This window comes from Leucoraja erinacea, chromosome 2 (assembly GCF_028641065.1).
Source record: "Leucoraja erinacea ecotype New England chromosome 2, Leri_hhj_1, whole genome shotgun sequence".
Classification (NCBI taxonomy): Eukaryota; Metazoa; Chordata; class Chondrichthyes; order Rajiformes; family Rajidae; genus Leucoraja; species Leucoraja erinaceus.
Genome location: NC_073378.1, coordinates 125,848,094 through 125,871,013, shown reverse-complemented (window position 1 = coordinate 125,871,013; position 22,920 = coordinate 125,848,094). Strand labels below are relative to the sequence as shown.

Sequence of the window (22,920 nt, the reverse complement as noted above, 5' to 3'; positions counted from 1 at the left end):
TTTCCTGTCTCCAGAGATGCTGTCCGACTCTCCAAGTTACTCCAGCTTTTTGTGGCTATCTTTGGTTTAAACCAGCATCTGCAGTTCCTTCCTGCACATTATAGGTCATAAACCAAGTGTTGGTAAATGGGATTCATACAGAGAGGTTATTGATGGTCTGCATAGATGTGGTGGAAAGAAGAGCCTATTTCTGTGGTGTATTTTCTAACGCAAATTGGAGGAACAGGACCTCATATTTCGCTTTGGCTGCTTACAACCCAGCGGTATGAATATTAGCTTCTGACATCAAGCAACCCTTACTTTCCCTCTCTCTCCATCCCTCCCCCATCCTAGTTCTCCAACCAGTCTGACTGTCCTCCTGATTAAATTTTATCTCTGTGTGCTTCGTTGTCGCCTTCCACTAGCTGACAATGATCCATTCTACATTTTCCTTGACCTTCGTCCCCTTTGATCTCTCATTTTCACACCTTTCCTATCCATATCTCTGTGTCTCCCTCTCCCCTGACTCTCAGTCTGACGAAGGGTCTCGACCTGAAACTTCACCCATTCCTTTTTCCAGAGATGCTGCCTGTTCCGCTGAGTTACTCAGCACTTTGGGTCTATGTTCGGTGTAAACCAGCATCTGCAGTTCCTTCCTACACATACCTGCGTCATCTTGCTGCCTCGGATCTTGTGCAAATTAGCACGAGTTTGATTGATACTGATTTTTCATTTCTGTAACTGTACACGAGCATTATAATCAAATCATGTAATCTAATAGAAACATAGAAACATAGAAACATAGAAAATAGGTGCAGGAGTAGGCCATTCGGCCCTTCGAGCCTGCACCGCCATTCAATATGATCATGGCTGATCATCCAACTCAGTATCCTGTACCTGCCTTCTCTCCATACCCCCTGATCCCTTTAGCCACAAGGGCCACATCTAACTCCCTCTTAAATATAGCCAATGAACTTCTGTGGCAGAGAATTCCAGAGATTCACCATTCTCTGTGCGAAAAATGTTTTTCTCATCTCGGTCCTAAAAGATTTCCCCCTTATCCTTAAGCTGTGACCCCTTGTTCTGGACTTCCCCAACATCGGGAACAATCTTCCTGCATCCAGCCTGTCCAACCCCTTAAGAATTTTGTACGTTTCTATAAGATCCCCCCTCAATCTTCTAAATTCTAAATTCTAATCATTGTACTTATAGGCTCACTGTTCTATAAATAACAGTGTGGGGTCAATTTTTTTCTAACAAATCTCTTGCTTTGAGTCGCAATTGGTACACCCGAGTTGGCACATCCAGCAACTGAAGGCTTGCATTGTGGACCTGATTATACTACATGAAGTCAGCTCATTTAAAACCTCATTAATGCCCAATGTAAGATGGGAGCGCGGAACAGGTGGAGAGATGGATATGTTCCAGATGCTTCGAAGAGCAACTACGCAGAACAATCTGAAGGAATAGCGGACGAGTACTCTAATAGCTCAACACTGGATGCCAGAAGATGTCTGTCCAGAACAACTCCGTGACTTTGTGAGAATGCCCTTCGCAACATCAAGCGATAGAAATTAAAAAATGTCATGATCCTCTGCAAGGAGGTAACAAAAAACTTTGCTGATCATAATATTATATAAGACTAACACAAGGTTGAGACAAGGTGGGGTTTCTTACAACCCAGCTGTATAAATATTGATTTCTCTAACTTCAAGTAATCCTTGCATCCCCACTCTCTCCATCCCTCATATTTCACTTGGGCAGCTTACAACCCAGCAGTATGAATATTGATTTCTCTAACTTCAACTTACCCTTGCATCCCCTCTCTCTCCATCCCACATCCACCCAAGTGGTACCAGCTTCTAAGTTGTCTTGTTGAGTCTCATTGTCTGTAACTCGTTTTCACCCAGCCCACAGCTAACGACGGCCTCTTTCCTTTATCATCGTTACTGTTTTGCATACCTTTCATTCATTTGTCTTCATCTCACTACATCACTGTCTCTATCTCTCATTTCCCTTTCCCCCGACTCTCAGTCTGAGGAAAAGTCCCAAACCAAAGCATCGCCTATTCCTTTTCTTGAAAACATTGGGTGAATTGGCCTCCACTGCCTTCTGCGGCAGAGAATTTCACATCCACAACTCTGGGTGAAAAAGTTCTTCCTCATCTCCATCCTAAATGGCCTACCACTTATTCTTAAACTGTGATGTCTGGTTTTGGACTCCCCCAACATCGGGAACATTTTTCCTGTATCTAGCCCGTCCAATCCGTTAAGAATTTTATATGTTTCTATAAGATCCCCTCGCATCCTTCTAAATTCCAGTAAATACAAGCCCAGTCAACCGATTCTTTCTTCATATGTCAGTCCCGCTATCCCAGGAATTAACCTGGTGAACCTACACTACACACCCTCAACAGCAATAATGCCCTTCCTCAAATTAGGATACCAAAATTGCACACAATACTCCAGGTGTGGTCTCATCAGGACCCTGTACAACTGCAATAGCACCTCCTTGCTCCTATACTCAATAATCTCACTATGAATGCCAACATGCGTTTAGTTTTTTTCACTGCTTGTTATACTTGTATGCTTACTTTCAGCTACTGATGTACATTGACCCCCATGTCTCGTTGCACCTCCCCTTATCCTAATCTGACACCATTCAGATAATAATATGCCTTCTCGTTCTTGCCATTAACATGGATAACCTCACATTTATCCACATTATACTGCATCTGCCATGCATCTGCCCACTCACCCAGCCCACCCAAGTCACCCTGCAGCCTCATAGCATCCTCCTTGCAGCTCACACTATTACAATATGTGACGTTTCGGGTCAAGACCCTTCTTCAGACAACTTATGGTCAGGGATAGAGGACAAGGTTGGGTCAGGAGGGTCATAGGTTCTCCCAATAAACATTAAACATATTATGAACGTATGTATCCTTTCTATTTCTGAGACATGGACTACCTCCAACAGGCACATCAAAGTTCGGGAAAAAATACCACTGATGCTCCCTCCACAAAATCTTCCAAATTCATTGAAGGGAGAAGCAAACCAACAACAGTAGCAAGAGCAAAATACATAGTGCTGGAGGAACACAGCCGATCAGGCAGAATCTGTGGAAGGAATGGACAGACCACATTTTGGGTCGCGACCCTTCTTCACGTTGCGTGGAGTGGTGGAGGAAGCTGGAAAAAGGAGTTGGGGTTTGCGAACAATCTTGGCAAGTGACAAGAGGAAGGGTCTCGACGTGACAACGTCACCCATTCCTTCTCTCCAGAGCTGCTGCCTGTCCTGCTGAGTTACTCCTGCACCTTAAGTCTATCCTAAGTGATAAGTGGATACAGGTGAGGGGACTTGATTGGAATAGTGGCAAAGGCTAGAGGTGAAAAGGAGGCAAATAGATGTCAGACAAGGAAAGAAGAGGAGTGCAATGTAATGCTGGAGGAAGGGGCATGTGTGAGAGGGGAGGAGATAGAGGGTGAATAAAATGGAAATGGGGGGCTTGGGGGTGGGAGATGAGCACACTGATGAAGGGAGAGGAGCAGAGTGACTGGGATGGTGAGAGACAGTGGGGGGAATGTGTGTGTACCAGAGTGTGGGTGGAGGACAGGGAAAAGAGCAAGCAACAAGATTGAGAGAGGTGCACATGAATCCCTGTCTCACCTGGAATAGCTGCTGGTGTCCCTAAATGTAGGCGAGAATGAAAGTGTAGGACAGGTGTATCTTCTTCGAACATAGAATGATCGCAGCAATGAGTGGGTTTACATATGAGGAGCATTTGACGGCACTGGTCCTGTACTCTGGATTTTAGAAGAATGAGGTGGGACCTCATTGAAACATACAGAATAATGAAATGCTTGGATAGAGTGGATGTGGAGAGGATGTTTAGTGGAAGAGTCTAGAGGATATACCGGTAGCCTTAGAATTAAAGGGTGTTCTTTTAGGAAGGGGGAATTTCTTTAATCAGAGGGTGGTGAATCTGTGGAATTCTTTGCCACAGAAGGCTGTGGAGACCAAGACAATGGGTATTTTTAAAGCAGAGTTGGATAGATTCTTGATTAGTACGGGTGTCAGAGGTTATGGGGAGAAGGCAGGAGAATGGGGTTCGGAGGGAGAGATAGATCAGCCATGATTGAATGGCAGAGTAGACTTGATGGGCCAAGTGGCCTCATTCTGCTCCTATCACTTATGACCTGATGATAGAACAGCACAGCACAGGAACATGTCCTTTGGCCGACAATGGCTATGCCGAGCAATATGCCTAGAACAACTTTTATCTGCTTGCATATAATCCCTCTTTCTCCTTTGCCTGCATGTGCGTGCACCTCTCCAAAAGTCTCTTACATGTAAATGCTACTATGTTTACCGCCTCCACCATTACCCCCAGCAGCATGTTCCAAGCACTTACCAAACTCTATGTAAAAACTTAGCAGTGGGGGGAATGTGTGTGTACCCGACACATATTCATTTATTTTAAAATGTAACAACCTCCGCAGCACAAGACATTTGCAAGTTAATAGCTCCCATGTGTAGCAACAACCCTATTTTGCCCAATCAATTAGATGCACAGAATTGCTTGCCCAGAGTAGGGGAATTGAGGACCAGAGGACATAGGTTCAAAGTGAAGGAGAAAAGATTTAATAGGAATCCGAGGGGTGCCTTTTCCACACAAAGGGTGGTGGGTGTATGGAACGAGCTGCCAGAGGAGGTAGTTGAGTCTGGGATTAGCCCAACGTTTAAGAAACAGTTAGACAGGTACATGGATAGGACAAGTTTGGAGGGATATGGGCCAAGCGCAGTCAGGTGGCACTAGTGCAGCTAGGACATGTTGGCCGGTTTGAGCAAGTTGGGCCAGAGGGCCTGTTTCCACATTGTATGCCGATGACTCTAATCATCAGTTTATCAGTTTAAAAAAAGTTAACCATTAAAATATAGTACCAAGCTTTGAAAAAATATTTAGCTAAACTACCTTTCATCCCTTTCTATAGAAAACACTATTTACCTAAACTAGTCACGGATTCCAAATAAACATTTCAAATCAACATCCCACGCACATATGATGTAATTCCCAGCTGATAGCGAGAGTTCAAGAATTGCATGGTCCTGTTCAAGTGAAGGGCACGGCTGATAGAGGGAGGGGACCGTGGATGACAAAATATATTAAGGCCTTGGTCAGCAGAAAGAAGGAGGCGTGAGTCAGCTACAGGCAGCTGGAATCAAATGAATCCCTGAAGGAGAAGAAGGGACGCAGGATTATACTTAATAAATCAGAAGGGCAACAAGTCGAATCCAAAGAGATTTTAAATATAAGTAACCAGGGGGAGAATACGGCCCCTCAAGGACCATAGAGTCATCGAGTGATACAGTGTGGAAACTGGCCCTTCGGCCCAACTTGCCCACACCGGCCAACATGTCCCAGCTACACTAGTCCCACTTGCCTATCCATGTACCCATCCAACTATTTCTTAAAAGTTGGGATAATCCCGGCCTCAACTACCTCCTGTGGCAGCTTGTTCCATTCACCCACCACCTTTTGTGTGAAAAGATTACCCTTCAGATTCCTATTAATTGGTCTTTTATTGAAGTAGTATAGAGCAAAGAAATAATCCGCCACTTTCCGTTCTCAATCGCTGTTCCATTCATTTCATATGAATCATATGAAAGTTTCTTCTTATAAAAGTATGTTGTCTCATTAACTTGTGTGTGTCGAGATCATGTTATGTGTGTTAATGGTAAAGAACTATATTCTCACATTCCTTCCGAGACCCAACTGACTCCTAATCTATGAGCCTGCGCTGGTCTCCTCTAGAAAAAGACTCACCCCTTCTACGTATCAAATCCCACCTACAAAAGTACAGACAGATAAAAACTAAAATGTTCGACCCGGTTACAATATACTGACTTAAGCTTAATGGCTCCTACATATATCTTATACCTCAGAATGCCCTATAGTAACTTACCTACCACAGGTTTTAGGCTTATTTATCTATAGTTAGTAGCTTTTATTTTGCAGTCCTCAAATATAAACACAACTTCAGCTATCCTTTAGTCTTCCATCAACTCACCCATGGCTAATGATGATGCCAATTTCTCAGCCAGGGTCTAGCTTCCCACAGTGTCCGTAGATAGACTTGTTCAGGTACTGGAGATTTATCTACCTTCATATATTTTATGACCTCCAGCAACCTCCACTGGAGGTTTGTGCACTGTCCCTAAGACATCAATATTAACATCCCCCAATTTCCCAGGTTTTCATGTAGAAATAAGGAACTGCAGATTCTGGTTTACAAACAAGGACACAAAAATGCTGGAGTAACTCAGTAAGTCAGGCAGCATCTCCAAGGAGTTATTCCAGCACTTGGTGTCTTCCCTAGTTTGCATATCTTTCTCCACAGCAAAAACAAAGAATTATTCATGAAGGATCTCACCCATATCTTATGGCTCTGAACATAAAGGTCCTCTTTCATGGAATTTAATACAGAGAAATGTGAGGTGTTGTATTTTGGGCAGTCTAACATGGGCAGGACCTACACAGTGAATTGTAGGGTGCAGCAGAGTGCTGTAGAGCAGAGGGATCTAGGAGTACAGGTGCATGGTTCCCTGAAGGTCGAGTCACAGTTAGACAGGGTGTACAAAAGGGTTTTTGGCACGTTGGTTTTCACCAGTCAGAGTATTGAGTATAGAAGTTGGGAGATAATGTTGCAGCTGTATAAGGCGTTGGTGAGACCACATTTAGAATATTGTGTTCCATTCTGGGCACCATGTTATAGGAAAGATGTCGTCAAGCTGGAAAGGGTATAGAGAAGATTTACAAGGATGTTGCCAGGACTAGAGGGTCTGAGCTATAGGGAGAGGTTGAGTAGGCTGGGACTCCATTCCCTGGAGAGCAGGAGGATGAGGTGTTATCTTATAGAGGTGTATAAAGTCATGAAAAGAATAGATCAGGTAGATGCACAGTCTCTTGCCCTGAATAGGTGAATCAGGGACATAGGTATAAGGTGAAGGGGGAAAAGATTTAATCATGAAACAACGTTTGGAACATTCGTTTTTACAATCTTAAGTGTGTTGTGAGTGCGTAAACTATACCCCCAACCCATCCCTGAGGAGTAATGGCGATCAAAGTTGGACTTTGACAACGTCGTAAAGACTGCCATTATAATATAAGGTAGAGGCAGCATCTATGGAGCAAAGGAATGGGTGACACTTCGGGTCGAGACCCTTCTTCAGACCGATTATTAATGCCATTATAATACACATGCATTTGGAAAGACAAGGGTACATTAGAGGTAGTCGGCATAGCTTTGCGTGTGGTAGATCACGTCTTGCCAATCTAAAGTAGTTAAGAACGTCAATGGGGGCAGGGTAGTAGATGTAATCTACCTGGACTTCAGCATTGCCCTTGATAAGGTTCCACAACAGGTTACTTTAGAGCATTAGATTGCATGTGATCCAGAGAGAGCAGGATTTGTACTTGGACTTGGATAGATAATTGGGTGGTTGGTAGGCAGAGAATGATGGTGGTAAGTTGTTGTTGCAATGCAGGCCTGTGACTAGAGGTGTGCCTCTGAGTTAGGTGTTGCGCCATTGTCATTTATATCAATGATTTGGATCACAGTTTACAAGGGATGGATAGGAAGTTTGTTGATAACACTAAAATAGGTCATTTCATAGACAGTGAACAATGTTACCAAAAAATACAGTGGGATCTTGATCAGCTGGGTAAATGGGACAAGGAATGGCAAATGGAGTTCAATTTAAATAAATGTGAGGTGTTTAATTTGGTAAGTTAAACCAGGACAGGACTTACACAGTAAATGGCTCTCAAAAGAACAGAGGGATCTAGGAGTGCAAATACATTGTTCCATGAAAGTAGTGATAAAGATAGACAGGGCAGTGAAGAAGGTTCTTGGCATGCTGACCATCAGAAAGGATATTGAGTATAGGCATTGGGATGTTATGTTGCAGTTACACAAGCCATTTTTCAGGCCACACTTGGAGTATTGTGTTGTGTTTTGGTCATCCAGCTGTAGGAAGAATTTCATTAAGCTGGAAAGAGTGCAAGAACTGCGAGGATGTTGCCAGGACGTGAGGGGTGGAGTTAATGAGAAGTTGGGCAGACTGCATCATTATTCCTTGGAGCAGGGGAGACTGGGTGTGATATTACAGTGTCAGAAGGCTCAGAAATGGAAAGGACTCAAATGCAGGCTCACCGAGAAGTACAAAATCCAAACTTGAATGGAACCGGAAAATATAGACCTGGAAACGACAGAACTCAGAACTGCTATCAGCACCCAATTGGTGATGATCTCAGGTATTGATAGCAAGTGATCGATTAGGGGAGCAGATTAAATGCAGGCGTAACTTCTAATAGCTCAGGGGAGGAGTGTGGAAAGAGTTGCAAGTGTCTGGAGGTGTGGCAAGTGCGACAGATAGAGGTTTATGAGGGACAGAGTAAGGGTGAATACACAGCCTTCCCCATATATGAAACAAGCTGCCAGAGGAACCAGTTGAGGCAGCTACAATAACAAAATTTAAAAGACATTTTGACAGATACATGCTTAGAAAAGGTTTAGAGGGATATGTGCCCAATGCACGGAAATGGGACGAGCTTAGTTGGCTACCTAAAGGGCCTGTCCCACGATGCGGGTTTACCCAAGAGCTCTCCGGAGTTAAAAAAAAAATCAAACTCGTGGTAAGTACGTAGAATGTTTGTAGCAGGTACGTCAGAGTTCGTGGATGTCTCGTAGTGGCTCGTACTCGTGCAGGTACTCAGGAAACACGGTAACTCGTGAAGTTTATCAACAGTGTGAAAAATGTCCAAGAGTGAAAAAATACTCGTGATGAGGTACGATGAGTTTGATTTTCTTTTAAACTCGGGAGAGCTCTTGGGTAAACTCGCATCGTGGGACAGGGCCTTTAGTCAAAATGGGTGAGTTAGGCCAAAGGTCCTGTTTCCGTGCTGTATGAATGTCACTCCATGACTGCTGGATCTCTGTGAATCAGTGTCTAAACCTGAAGCAAATCCATAGATTTTACTTCGGAGTCACGTGAGTGACTACGTGAAGAACCCACCCAGCGCGCAGGCGCGGCATTACGTCAGCAGTGCAACAGCGGCAGCAGCTGGAGCCAGGCTCTCCAGCTGCAGCATAAAGACGAGACCTCAGGTAAGTGCCTTTTTTGTTTCAGAGTCGCGCTAGAGAGAATAATGGCCTCTCGCAAGCGACCAGCCAGGAGGACTGCCTGCCCTACTCCACCCGAGGACGGGTCCATAGCGGGACGGCAGCCTCTCGCAGCGGAGGAGCTTTTTCAACGCTCCCGCTCACCCGACACCGAGCCGCCCCCAGTGCTGCAAATCTCGACGCCCCGCACAGGGAGGAAGGCGACACAGAAAACCGACCGGCCGGTGTCCTCCGATGATTCGGAGGAACGGGAACACTCTCCCCCACCGAAAAGGGGAGACGTTCGGATGAGCTGCATGAGGCAGCTCCTCGAACGTATGATTAATGAGGAGATGCGGCATCTCCCAGGAGGACGGGCTTTGGCCTCCTCCTCTCCACACCCTTCTGTACCCTCTATATTCGAGGGCAGTAAGGGAGGCCAGGACTGGGCTGGCCTATCCCAAGGGCAGGCGGAGGATATCGTCAGCATGCCGGGCGTGCCGGAAGAAGAGCTACTGGGTGTAGTGGGCCGATATGCGGCACCACCAACAACTGGGATGGTGTTGCCACCCAGAATGGCGGCAACTATAAACAGGCTGTCCAACAACCCGCTGCAGGACAAGGCTGTCCAGCAGGCCCTTGACAACTACATCGCGCCCGAAAAATTGCGAGGCGCTGAAGGTCAAGACGGTAAATGGGCAGATCTGGAACCAGCTGGGGCAGCACATAAGGGCTCAGGAGGTAAAAATGCAGCGAGTCCTGAAGCTACACTCAGCAGCCGTCACCGCCTTTGCTCGGTCAGTTGGGGAGGAAGACCTGACCATACCCCAGCAAGATGCCCTCGCACTGATGTGCGGCACCACGTACGAGCTAAACAACCTACGGCGGGACAACATCAGGCCTGCCCTCAACCCAACATATGCGGGCCTCTGTAAAGCTCCAGCGCCCGAACGACAGGCGCTGCTATTTGGTGCAGATCTGCCCAAAAGGCTCAAGGCGTTGGAAGAGGCGGCAAAACCAGTAGGCCTCATGAGGGCAGGGCCAGGACCGAGCAGGGCGAAGACACCCAGTTGGCCGCACGCCTCGGCAGCCACCAGCAGATACCGAGCTGGTGAAAGCCTGGTGACCGCCTCCCACTACCCCCAGTGCTCTTTTTTAGAGCGGGGCCCAGGGCGGAGCCGTGGGAAGATGCGCCGCCCCACCGCAGCACCAACACGGACAACCTTGGGCCAGACCCACCGGAAACGACCCCACAAGTGAACATGGAGGTAGGTGGGTCTGGTTCCTGTCAACATACACAGACAAAGGGTGTAGTATTAACAGGGGGACGTTTGAGGTTCTTCAAGCATGTTTGGTGCTCCCTTACTAACAATCAGTTTATACTCAACAGTATTAGTGGATACAAGATTGAATTCAAACCAGGCGTAGAACCGCCAGTTCAGCACATGCCCCAAAGGGTGTTTCTTCCCTCGGCAGTTGAGAAGGTAGAAGGACAAGCTGAACTTGATCGGCTCGTGGCTAAAGGCATCATAGAAATGACCACACACGAGCCGCAAGAATTTGTATCAAATATTTTTCTCAAAACTAAAAAAGATGGTGGATGTCGCATTATTATTGACCTGACATCACTTAATCAGTCTGTTGAGTATCAACATTTCAAAATGGAGACATTTGTCACTGCCAGACAACTGATCTCCAAGGGATACTACATGGCAAGCATAGATATCAAAGATGCTTACTATTTGGTACCCATTCATAAAGATTACTTTAAATATCTGAAATTTATCTGGAGGGGCCAGCTATGGCAGTACCGAGCTTTGCCCAATGGTTTAACGACAGCTCCCAGACTATTTACGAAAATTCTTAAAGTGGCCATGAAGAAATTGAGAGAATTAAAACATTTAGTAGTGGCCTATCTGGACGATGTTCTCATATTAGGAAGAACACGGGATCAAGCTGTCGCAGGAGTGTTAGCCACTAAACAACTCCTTGAAACTTTGGGTTTTATCCTCCACCCAGATAAATCAATATTGGAGCCTACTACTAACATGGATTACTTAGGCTTCACTATTGACACGATTCACATGACTGTCACTCTGCCCAGAAACAAAACAGTTTCACTCATTGAAGCTTGTAGCCATTTAATTGCCACACCGCAACCTAGAATACGGCATGTAGCCAGAGTTATTGGCTCTATAGTAGCAGCATTTCCGGCTGCCCAACATGGGCCCTTGCATTATCAAAATCTCCAAAGAGCAAGGACTCATGCATTACGCCTTCATAGGGGGCATTATGATCGCAAAATGGATTTACCCGCTGAAGCCAAATTAGAACTTCAGTGGTGGGTTGACAATATTTGGCACAGTCACAGTCCTATCACCGTAACCAATCCTAACATAACCATTGCAACGGATGCCAGTGCTTTAGGCTGGGGAGCTACTAACTCCAAAGACAGCACAGGTGGCAGATGGACTAATTCAGAGGCATCGCTACTACACTCACTGGGCATTAACTTTTTGGAAATGCTCGCCGCCTTTTATGGGCTAAAAGCATATGCATCTGGTATGCGACACGTGCATGTTAGAATTATGATCGACAACACTACGGCAGTATCTTATATCCAGCACATGGGTGGCATTAAATCAGTATCATGCGACAAATTAACTGCTATAATCTGGCAATGGTGTGTCGAGAGACATATTTGGCTATCAGCTGCCTATTTACCAGGCAAGCTAAATTTAGTGGCGGACACCAGGTCACGAAAATTCAACGACAACATCGAATGGATGTTGGACCCAAAATCATTTGCTAAAATTATCAAGCAATATGGTACGCCAGATATAGATTTGTTTGCGTCTAGGTTAAATCACCAACTACCCATGTATGTGGCTTGGGAACCAGACCCAGAGGCAGCAGCGGTAGATGCCTTCACGCTGGACTGGGGAAATTTCTTTTTCTATGCTTTCCCTCCCTTCTGCCTCATCAGTCGGGTACTCCAGAAAATTCAGGCAGACTCAGCCTCTGGCATTCTGGTCGTGCCCGACTGGCCTACCCAACCATGGTTCCCAATGTTCCACGACATGGTGGTAGAGACACCAATGGTCCTTCAACACCACCCCCAATTATTGACTCACCCGGTAACTGGCATTAGCCATCCATGCCACCAAAAATTGAAACTCCTGGTTTCCAGATTTTGAACAGGCCTTACCGGGGATTGGGGTTATCAGACAGAACAATCACCACCATGTCGGCATCCCTGCGAGTTTCCACCAAGAAACAGTACCTGACCTTCATCAGGAAATGGGAACAGTACTGTCTGGACGCAGGGACATCCTACACGACGACTTCGATCTCGGATGTGCTGGAGTTCCTGGCCCACCTGCACCATGATCTCAAGATGAGCTACAGTGCCATCAACACGGCTCGGAGCGCACTGTCCGCATATCTAATGCCGATAGAACAGCATAGTGTGGGATCCCACCCTCTAGTCATCAGACTCCTTAAGGGGATCTTTAATACCAAACCCCCTACGCCTAGATACACTCACATGTGGGATGTGAGTGTAGTTCTCACACACCTTCGAGGTTGGCCTCCGGTGGGATCCCTGAGCCTGGAACAGGCCACTTACAAAACCCCTCATGCTCATGGCGCTTGTCTCAGCTCAAAGGGTCCAGTCGCTCCATCAGCTTAATCTAAACTACATGGTGACCACCCCAGATACCATTACTTTCACTATGCCGGGGTTGGTAAAACAAAGTAGACCAGGTACATCAAACTCCCCGATGATCTTCCGGGCTTACCCTCCAGAACCTAGGCTGTGTGTGGTGACCCACCTTCAACATTATCTAGACACTACCCAAACGCTAAGAGGGAGAGAGAAAGCCTTATGGGTTAGCCACAGGAAGCCTTTTGGACGGGTAACCAGCCAAACATTATCCAGATGGTTGAAACAGGTCCTCAGCATGGCAGGGATTAACACTAATGTTTTTAAATCCCATTCAACCAGGGCAGCGTCCACCTCAGCGGCGGATAGGATGCAGGTTCCCCTCGACCACATCCTCAGAGCAGCGGGATGGTCAAGGGAATCGACATTCCAACGATTTTACAACAAACCGCTGATGGAACAGGACGTCTTTGCGGATACTGTTTTACAAACCGCAAAGTTATGATTTAAAGCCCATGGGAGCTATTTTGTTTTTGTTATAGTTAATAAATATTTCTTTTATAACTAAACAAACTTGTTGGTCTCTAGCTACCACTTCCTCCCTCGATGACCTTTCGGCAGTGAGTGATATAACTGTTACACGGTTTGAAATCACAGACCTTTGAAGTCTTCACGTAGTCACTCACGTGACTCCGAAGTAAAATAGTAAGATTAAACGAGTACTTACCAGTACGAAGTTTGATCTGTATTTTATGAGGAGTTACGATGAGGGATTACGTGCCCTCCGCTCCCACCCTCATTATATAGATCAAATTCGGACTAATGTCTCGTTGGTCTTCACTATCTTTACTTCAACTAGTGTCTATCTGTGATTCCACACCGCTGCTTGGAAGTATGCCGCGCCTGCGCGCTGGGTGGGTTCTTCACGTAATCCCTCATCGTAACTCCTCATAAAATACAGATCAAACTTCGTACTGGTAAGTACTCGTTTAATCTTACTATTAAAATTCACTTTGTCATTCTTACCTAGGGTAGGAACACATTAACCATTGGAATATTTTGGTCGTTGACAAAATACGAGAAGTAGAACAAGCCATTGTCCGCATCCCAAAACGCACAAATCGGTTGTGACATCAGAACCTTGCGCTCCACCAAGCTTACTTCAAACTTGCACTGATCACAGGTATCTTTTTTGGGTCCGCTGTTAAAGGTTTTACATTGAACACAGTACCTGTATGACGTGAATATGAAGAGGTAAAGGCCACATTAGCGAAAGCAAACATAACACAATTATCTGACTTTCAGCTGAACTGCAGGCCAGTTGGGATAATAGTCCGCAATTAAAATTTTTTTGGTTTAGGCATGGCTCCAAGAGTGGATGCAATGCATGATGACGTTATAACTCATGATTTAAAAAAGGCATATGAATGAATTTGAAGATGCAGTCACATACATTTTCAGAAGGTAGATATATAACGAAAGTACTTAACATTAATTTACTTTTACTTGTCTTCTAAATTCTAAATCTAAATAAAAAGTTCTAAATTCATAATAAAAAACATTCCAACAGAGAATTATCAGATCATTACCTTCAAGCACAAAATTATGTCATTTTGTTTGAAGGAGTTAATCAACAACAGATACGTTGAAGATTTGCTGGAATAGTTTTGTGGTTGATGATTTATGTTATATGGAAAAGCTGGAGAAACCCCTATTGTTTTTCACAAGCAGTAAAGGATGAGGGGGAATATGACAGAACTGTTTCAAATTAATGGGAGATTTCGGCAGAATATAGGGGGAGTAACTATATCAGTTATATATAACTAAGTGTGAAAGTGCTCACCACCAGATTCTGGGACAGTTTCTTCCCAGCTGTTATCAGTCAACTGAATCATCCTACCACAACTGGAGAGCAGTCCTGAACTACTATCTACCTCATTGATGACCCTTGGACTACCCTTGATCGGACTTTGCTGGCTTTACCTTGCACTAAACGTTATTCCCTTATTATGTATCTATACACTGTAAATGGATGATTGTAATCGTGTATTGTCTTTCTGCTGACTGGATAGCACGCAACAAAAGATTTTCGCCGTACCTCGGTACACGTGACAATAAACTGAACTAAACTGAACTGTTCCCCACATGAGAGAAAAGAAACGGCAGACCTGCAGGAAATGAATGAAGGATTCTCCAAGAGAGAGCCAGCATGGATGTGAAGGGTCAAATGGCTCCATCAATTTGTTATTACTCAGACTCCATGAAGCAATGAAGGGATTACGCATGGCACACATCAATTTAGTACTCACCTATGAATGGAGCAGACACCTTCACAAGTGGGGCATTGCTCACAAGTTAGCCCCTGAAACTTTGGGCCTGTGCACGTGCATTTCCCGCATTTGCAAACTCCTTGGCCGTTACATAACATGCCGTTGGCTGAGACACACGATGACACATCCAACGAACAGTCACAGGCATTGCCCGTAAAACCTGGCGAGCAGCGACACACTCCACAATCACAAGCACCATTTCCTGCAGAAAAAAACAAATGGTTAGCCCACTTGTCAGTGTAGCTTCATCGAGCCTTACCCCCAAACTCTACTTCCCACTAGTTCTGACAATCATTGAATTTAAAGGCAAAGTTGATTCATTGAAAAAAATCCACATCTCCACTCACCAACTCCAATCCTTGACCTGCTCCACAATGTAGGCTAAACAATACAGTCATACTCCGATAATCTCTGATCCGATCTGTGATCAATCACAGGCATTTCACAGGGCATCTCTTGGAATTGAATTGAATACTTTGTCACATGTGACAAGTCACAGTGAAATTCTTTGCTTCCTCACCTTGCCAAGGTATGCAAATAGTCGCCCATAAAGGGTGCTTACTAAGTTACAAATTCCCCCCCTATGCCAGGTCCCCCATTGTTCCCCCCCCCCCCCCCCCCCCCCTCACGGCGGACCCCCACACCGGGTCCTCCATTGTCCATTGTTCTTCATGGTTGTCCCCTCATTCTGTTTCCCCATTGCTCGTCCCCCTCCATCACGGCAGTCCCCCCCATGCCGGGTCCCCGTTGCTCTATCTCTCGCACCGACCAGCGATCCCCGCACACTGACACTATCCCACACACACTAGGGACAATTTTACACTCATACCAAGCCAATTAACCTACAAACGTGTACTTCTGTAGAGTGTGGGAGGAAACCGAAGAGCTCGGAGAAAACCCACGCACGTCACGGGAAAAACATACAAACTCCGTACAGACAGCACCCGTAGTCGGGACCGAACCCGGGTCTCTGGCACCGAAAGCGGTGTAAGGCAGCAACTCTACCGCTGCACCACCGTGCCGACCTATCTGGACAAGTGTGAAGTGCGACACTTTGGTGAAGGTATACAGATATTGGCAGGACCCGTGACTTCATATACAAAGAGATCATGGAGTTCAAGCCCTCTAGTCCCTGAAAATTGCAACATGAGTGGTAAGGAAGGTGTGTGGTATGCTTGCCATCATTAGATGAGGCAGCGAGAATAAGGGCAAGGAAGTCATGTTATCTATACTACTAAAAGTTTGATCTTGACCATTTCCTGTTGTTCTGTATATTGATTTTTTTTTTTAAACGCTGCCACTTACGGCAGTGAATTTTGGCCATCCTACTCAAGAGTCCCCCTCTGCTGCGCAGGACAAGAGGATTTTTCCCATCAATGAAAAATAAAAGAGTTATTAGTGTTTTAAAAATGTTGAGATTCTCTCTCCTGAAGGCCGTGCCCCTTCCGGAGGGACCATAAAACCCGGAAGTGCTGAGTGCCTCAATCAGTCTATGCAAGATGGGGGAGCGAGAGGGTCACGTCTCTCAGTCTGAGCTGTGAATAACACTGAACACATGTCTACTAAACTGTGAGTGGTTTTACTGAGCTGTCAGTGCCCTTAATGTGGTTTGAAAATATAGTTTGGAAATGCTAAAGATGTGTTGCCTTTGGTTTGGAAATGCTAAAGCTGTGTTGCCTTTAGTTTGGAAATGCTAAAGCTGTGTTGCCTTTGGTTTGGAAATGCTAAAGCTATGTTCCCTAATTAAAGTTGTCTTGCCTAATTAAAGTTGCATTGCCTAATTACAGTTGCCTTGCCTAACTAAAGTTGCCTTACCTACTATATCATTAAAAGTCTAATCTTGACCACTTCCTGTTTGCGCTTTATATTGTTTTTAGAAAAAAAGCTACCATGTACGGCTGTGATTTTTGGCCATCTTACCCAGAGTCCTCCTCCGCTCATCAGGTGCCAGGGATTTTTCCCATGGATGAAAAGTAAAAGCATTATTAGTGTTTAAAAAATGGTGAAATTCTCTCTCCTGTCAATCACGCCATGAAGGCCACGTCCCTTCTGGTGGGAGGGGAGGAGAGACTATAAAACCCAGAAGTGGCTCAGTCTCTGCAAGATGGAGGAGGGAATGGTCACAACTCACTGTCATTAGTGGCGTTGGTGGAGAGGTGGAATATTGCATTGGGGGACCAGCCCTCCCGTGTGATGCTGGGACCTAACGGGTCCCACTTAGTCTATTAGCTTTATAAAACTTTAGTTAGGCTACATTTGGAAAATTGTGTGCAGATCGGAGAATAAACTCTTAAAGGGAAAAGTTGTGCTCAGAGAGTGAAAATAGATGCCTGAACGTACTGAGACGGGGGGGATTTGCAAGCAGATCTAATAAGAGGCTTTTAGATAAACACTTGAATGTGCAGGGAATGGGTACATATGGATCATGTGCAGCTAGAAGGCGTTTGTTTAATTTGGCATCATGTTCAGCACAGATATCGTAGGCCAAAGGGCCTGTTTTTGAACTCATCGATGTTCTCTAAGTACATTGTGTGAAGAGTGAATTCTGGAAGGTTATTCATGATGTTGTATACTTACCTCCACAAAGCAGGCCATCGGATCGATAGCAACTAAAATTGTCACATTCACAATATTTGCCGAATATTCTTTCATCAGGGTTATCCCTCCGTCTACACACACATTCCCCACAGACACAATCCCCGTTGTCACTGCAGATTAGAGATGTGTTATCATGCCTGCATGAAGCGTCCGCATCCTCGATATTTATTTCATCAGCTCTGCGTTCACAAGATTCCCCAAAATAACCTTCGCTACATCTGAAAATGAAGCAGAAGAATGTTATAAGCAGCATCAGTAAACTACAAAGCTGTCTTTTGGAAAAACCCTTTGCGCTCAAAGCAAACTCAATGCTTGCATTTAATTCGAGAGGGCTTGCATACAAAAACAGGGATGTAATTGCTGAGGCTCTATAAGGCGCTGATCAGGCCACTTTTGGAATATTGTGAGCAATTATGGGGACCATATCTGAGGAAGGATGGTGAATGGCTCTGGAGAGGGTCCAGAGGAGGTTTAGAAGAATGATCCCAGGAATGAGTAGGTTAACCTATGATGAGGGTTTGTCAGCACTGGGCCTGTACTCACTGGAGTTTTTGAAGAATGAGGGGGGACCTCATTGAAACGTACAGAATAGTGAAAGGCCTGGATAGAGTGGATGTGGAGAGGATGTTTCCACTAGTGGGAGAGTCTATGACTAGAGGTCATAGCCTCAGAATTAAAGGACATTCTTTTAGGAAGGAGGAGGAATTTCTTTGGTGAATCTGTACAAATCTTTGCCGCAGAAGACTGTGGAGGCCGTCAGTGGATATTTTTAAGCCAGAGATTGATAGACTCATGATTGGTACGGGTGTCAGTGGTTAAGGGGGGAGAAGGCAGGAGAATGGGGTTAGGAAGGAGAGGCAGATCAGCCATGATTGAATGGCAGAGTAGACTTGATTGGCCGAATGGCTGACATCTGAAAAAGGGTCTTAACCCATTCCTTCTCTCCAGAGATGCTGCCTGTCCCGCAGAGTTACTCCAGCATTTTGTGTCTATCTTCGGTGTAAACCAGCATCTGCAGTTCCTTCCTACACAAACTCTAATGTCTGCTGAAAGACTAAACACAGAGGCTGTATTTCATTTATTCATGAATGACATGACTCCATATCAGATAGACACAAAATGCTGGGTAATTCAACGGGACAGCATCTCTGGAGAGAAGGAATGGGTGACGTTTCGGGTCGAAACCGTTCTTAAACAGCATCTGCTGTTCCTTCTTACACACTGACTTCATGTCAGACATGGAGCACATCAGAGAAGGTGCTGGTGACAGGAGCAGGCAAGGAAGGTGCTTCCTGGGGAACGATGATTTTCCAAAACTAAGTAGCGGGACAGTCAGTGATGAGGTTAATTGCAATGGGCCCCCCTTGACAATTGTTCACCCACCCTGGAGTGCGATATGATTCCTGAAGCTGTGAGATGAGGACCCAACCTCGAGTCCTCAAGTGGGTTTGGATCACTATCTCACACCAGGTAAGGAGGGAGATTTGGCAGGTTTCTAGAGAGCACTCCTACTATCCAAGTGCGCAAGTACCAAAGGTGCCCTTAGTTCACTGTGGTATCTGCTACTGGGTTGGCAAACCTAGACTCCGAGACAAATCCTGTGGAACAGTTTCAATGTAACCAGACACCCTCTGTATAATCTTTCATTGGGCCACCTTCTCAGTTCTCCCAACCTGCCCATTTGAACTTCCGAATCCAATGTGCAGCTATGGGCACGCGCATGGGCCAAAGCTCTGCCTGCCCCATTGTAGGATACGTCGAACAATCTTTGTTCGAGGCGTACCATGGCCCTATCCCCAAACTCTACCTCCGCTACATCGACGACTGCATTGGTGCAACCTCCTGCACCCATGTAGAATTCACTGACTTCATCCATTTCATCACTAACTTCCATCCGGCACTCAAATTCACCTGGACCATTTCTGACATCTCCCTACCGGCTCTAGACCTCACCATCTCCATCGCAAGTGACAGACTACTGACTGACATCTACTATAAACACACTGACTCCCATGGCTGTCTGGACTACACTTCTCCCCACCCTGTTTCCTGTAAGGACTCCATCCCCTACTCCCAATTCCTCCGTCTACGCCGCATCTGCACCCAGGATGAGGTGTTCCAAACCAGGGCATCGGAGATGTCCTCATTCTTCAGGGAACGGGGGTTCCCCTCTTCTACTATAGATGAGGCTCTTACCAGGGCCTCTTCTATATCCCATAATTACGCTCTCACTCCCCATCCCCCCACTCGTAACAAGGGCAGAGTCCCCCTTGTCCTCACCTTCCACCCTACCAGCCGTCACATACAACAAATAATCGTCCAACATTTTCGTCACCTCCAACGTGATCTCACCACTGGTCACATCTTCCCATCTCCTCTCCTTTCGGCTTTCCGTAGAGACTGCTCCCTCTGTAACTCCCTGACCAATTCGTCCCTTCCCACCCAAACCGCCCCCTCTCCTGGCACTTTCCCTTGCAACCGCAGGAAATGCTACACGTGTCGCTTTACCTCCCCCATTGATTCCATTCAAGGACCCAAGCAGTCTTTCCAGGTGCGGCAGAGGTTCACCTGCACCACCTCCAACCTCAACTATTGCATCCACTGCTCTAGGTGTCAGCTGCTCTACATCGGTGAGACCAAGCGTAGGCTTGGCGATCGCTTCGTCCAACACCTCTGATCTGTTCACATTAACCAACCTGATCTCCTGGTGGCACAACACTTCAACTCCCCCTCCCATTCCGAATCCGACCTTTCTGTCCTGGGTCTCCTCCATGGCCAGAGTGAGGCCCACCATAAACTGGAGGAGCAGCACCTCATATTTCGCTTGGGTAGTTTACACCCCAGCAGTATGAACATTGACCTCCAATTTCAGGTAGTCCCTGCTTTATCTTTCTTTCTCCTCCCCTTCCCAGCTCTCCGACAGCCCACTGTCTCCGCCTCTTCCTTTCTTCTTCCCACCCCCACACCCCCACATCAGTCTGAAGAAGGGTCTTGACCCGAAACGTTGCCTATTTCCTTTGTTCCATAGATGCTGTCTCACCCGCTGAGTTTCTCCAGCATTTTTGTCTACCAGCCCTTTTGAAGTTAATCCTTTCAATTTCTATTCTTTGCTTCCTTTTCCAAAATGGGATGCACTGCATCTCATTTAACCATATTGAAAATCATTTGTAGGAAATGCAATATCATTGAATTCAATGGACATTGAAAAAAAAACACTTCCAGTGGTTAAAAAAAAAAATTCTGACATATCGGGTAAATCGAGGATCAGCGGACATAGGTTTAAGGTGAGGGGGGAAAATGATTTAATAGGAATCCGCGGGTAGGTTTTTCAGACAAAGGGTGGTGGGTGTATGGAACAGGCTGCCAGAGGAGGTAGTTGAGGCTGGGACATAGAAACATAGAAAATAGGTGCAGAAGGAGGCCATTCGGCCCTTCGAGCCAGCACCGCCATTCATTGTGATCATGGCTGATCGTCCCCAAACAATAACCCGTGCCTGCCTTCTCCCCATATCCCTTGATTCCACTAGCCCTCCCAACGTTAAGGAAGAGTTAGACAGGTACATGGATAGGACAGGTTTGGAGGGATATGGACCAAACGTAGGCTGGTGGGACTAGTGTAGCTGGGACATTGTTGGTCCGTGTGGGCAAGTTGGGCCGGAGGGCCTGTTTCCACGCTGTATCACTCTATCACTCTATGACTCTATATGAAGATGGTTATGGTTGTCTAGGATATATCTTACTAGGCCCACGACACCTTTGCAAGAGTTGGTCAGGCCAATGTCCTCGGTCAAAGCATCTTCAGCCGCTTTACCAATTAACTTCTTTTGATACCATGTTGTTTTCTTTGGAATGTCAGAGGGATGGGGAGATCTGATAGAAGTATATACAGTTATGAGAGGCGTAGATAGGATAGACAGTCATAAACTTTATCCCAACGTGGAATAATCAAAGACTAACGGGGATAGCTATAAGTTGAGAGGGGCAAAGTTCAAAGGAGATGTGTGGGGCAAGGTTTTTTTTACACAGAGGGAGGTGGGTGTTTGGAACGCATTGACAACGGTATGATGATGGCATTTAAGAAGCTATTAGATGGGAACATGAATATGCAGATGTTGGAGGGACATGTATGATTATAAGATCATGTGATAGGAGCAGAGTTAGGCCATTCGGCCGAACAAGTCTACTCTACCATTCAATCATGGCTGATCTATCTCTCCCTCCTAACCCCATTTTCCTGCCTTCACTCCATAACCACTGACACCCGTACTAATTAAGAATCTATCTATCTCTGCCTTAAAAATATCCATTGACTTGGCCTCCACAGCCTCCTGTGGAAAAGAATGCCACAGATTCACCACCCTCTGAGTAAAGAAATTCCACCTCATCTCCTTCTTAAAGGGAACATCCTTTAATTCTGGGGCTGAGACCTCCAGTCCTGGAATCTCCTACTATGGAAACATCCTCTCCACATCCACTCAATCCAAGCCTTTCACTATTCGACACAAGGCAGAAGGGATTAGTTCATTTTGGCATCATGTTCACCATAGACATTGTGGGTCAAAAGGACCTGGTCGTGCGCTGTAGTGTTCTACGTTCTTGTTTCCATTGAATACAGCGTTTTTCATTGAACATGAGGTGCTGCAGGATCCACACTCAATAATTGTTATCCACATTATTTTAACTTTTATAACACCAGCATGCAGCAACTGTGGGGGAAAAAGCTAAATGTTTCTAAATAATATGCTCGGTGCCAATGGAAAAAAATAAATGCTTCTTCTTCAAGTTTAGCTTCAACTTTTAAAAGTAGGTCAGAACTTAAGATTCCAACATGGAAAGACCAGGCATGAAAATGCAGCATGGAAATTAGAGCTGGGCTTCCCGTGGATAGTGAGTTCTGGCCAACTGTTTATCACCATGTAGTTAGATAAATAATAGCCACATAATGGGCCAATGTGGATTTTTGTTCCGAGTCCGCTTCTCGATTCCAATTAATTCATGAGAAAAGCAGTGTTTATTGTCCATCCCTAATTACCGAAAGCAAGGAGGCGGTTTAGAATCCATTACATTAATTATTCTGGAGTGAGACATTGGCAGAGATGGACTTTTAATGATATTAATGGAATTTTTATGATAATCCAGAACTTTAATATTTAATATTTCATCAGTGACAGGAGCAGAATCAGGG

At 45.5% G+C, this 22,920-nt stretch overlaps 1 protein-coding gene across 2 annotated transcripts in view; it reads right to left on the bottom strand.

The window, feature by feature from the left end:
* The window catches only part of LOC129715298 (integrin beta-1-like), a 114,298-nt gene that overhangs the window by 4,479 nt on the left and 86,899 nt on the right, over window positions 1–22,920 (bottom strand). For both annotated transcript variants that reach the window (XM_055665161.1, XM_055665168.1), the window contains exons 12-14: window positions 17,715–17,953; window positions 15,117–15,339; window positions 13,834–14,038 (exon numbers count right to left, since the gene is read on the bottom strand). In XM_055665161.1, the coding sequence (XP_055521136.1) occupies window positions 13,834–14,038; window positions 15,117–15,339; window positions 17,715–17,953 (667 nt within the window). The remainder of the gene's footprint in view (window positions 1–13,833; window positions 14,039–15,116; window positions 15,340–17,714; window positions 17,954–22,920) is intronic.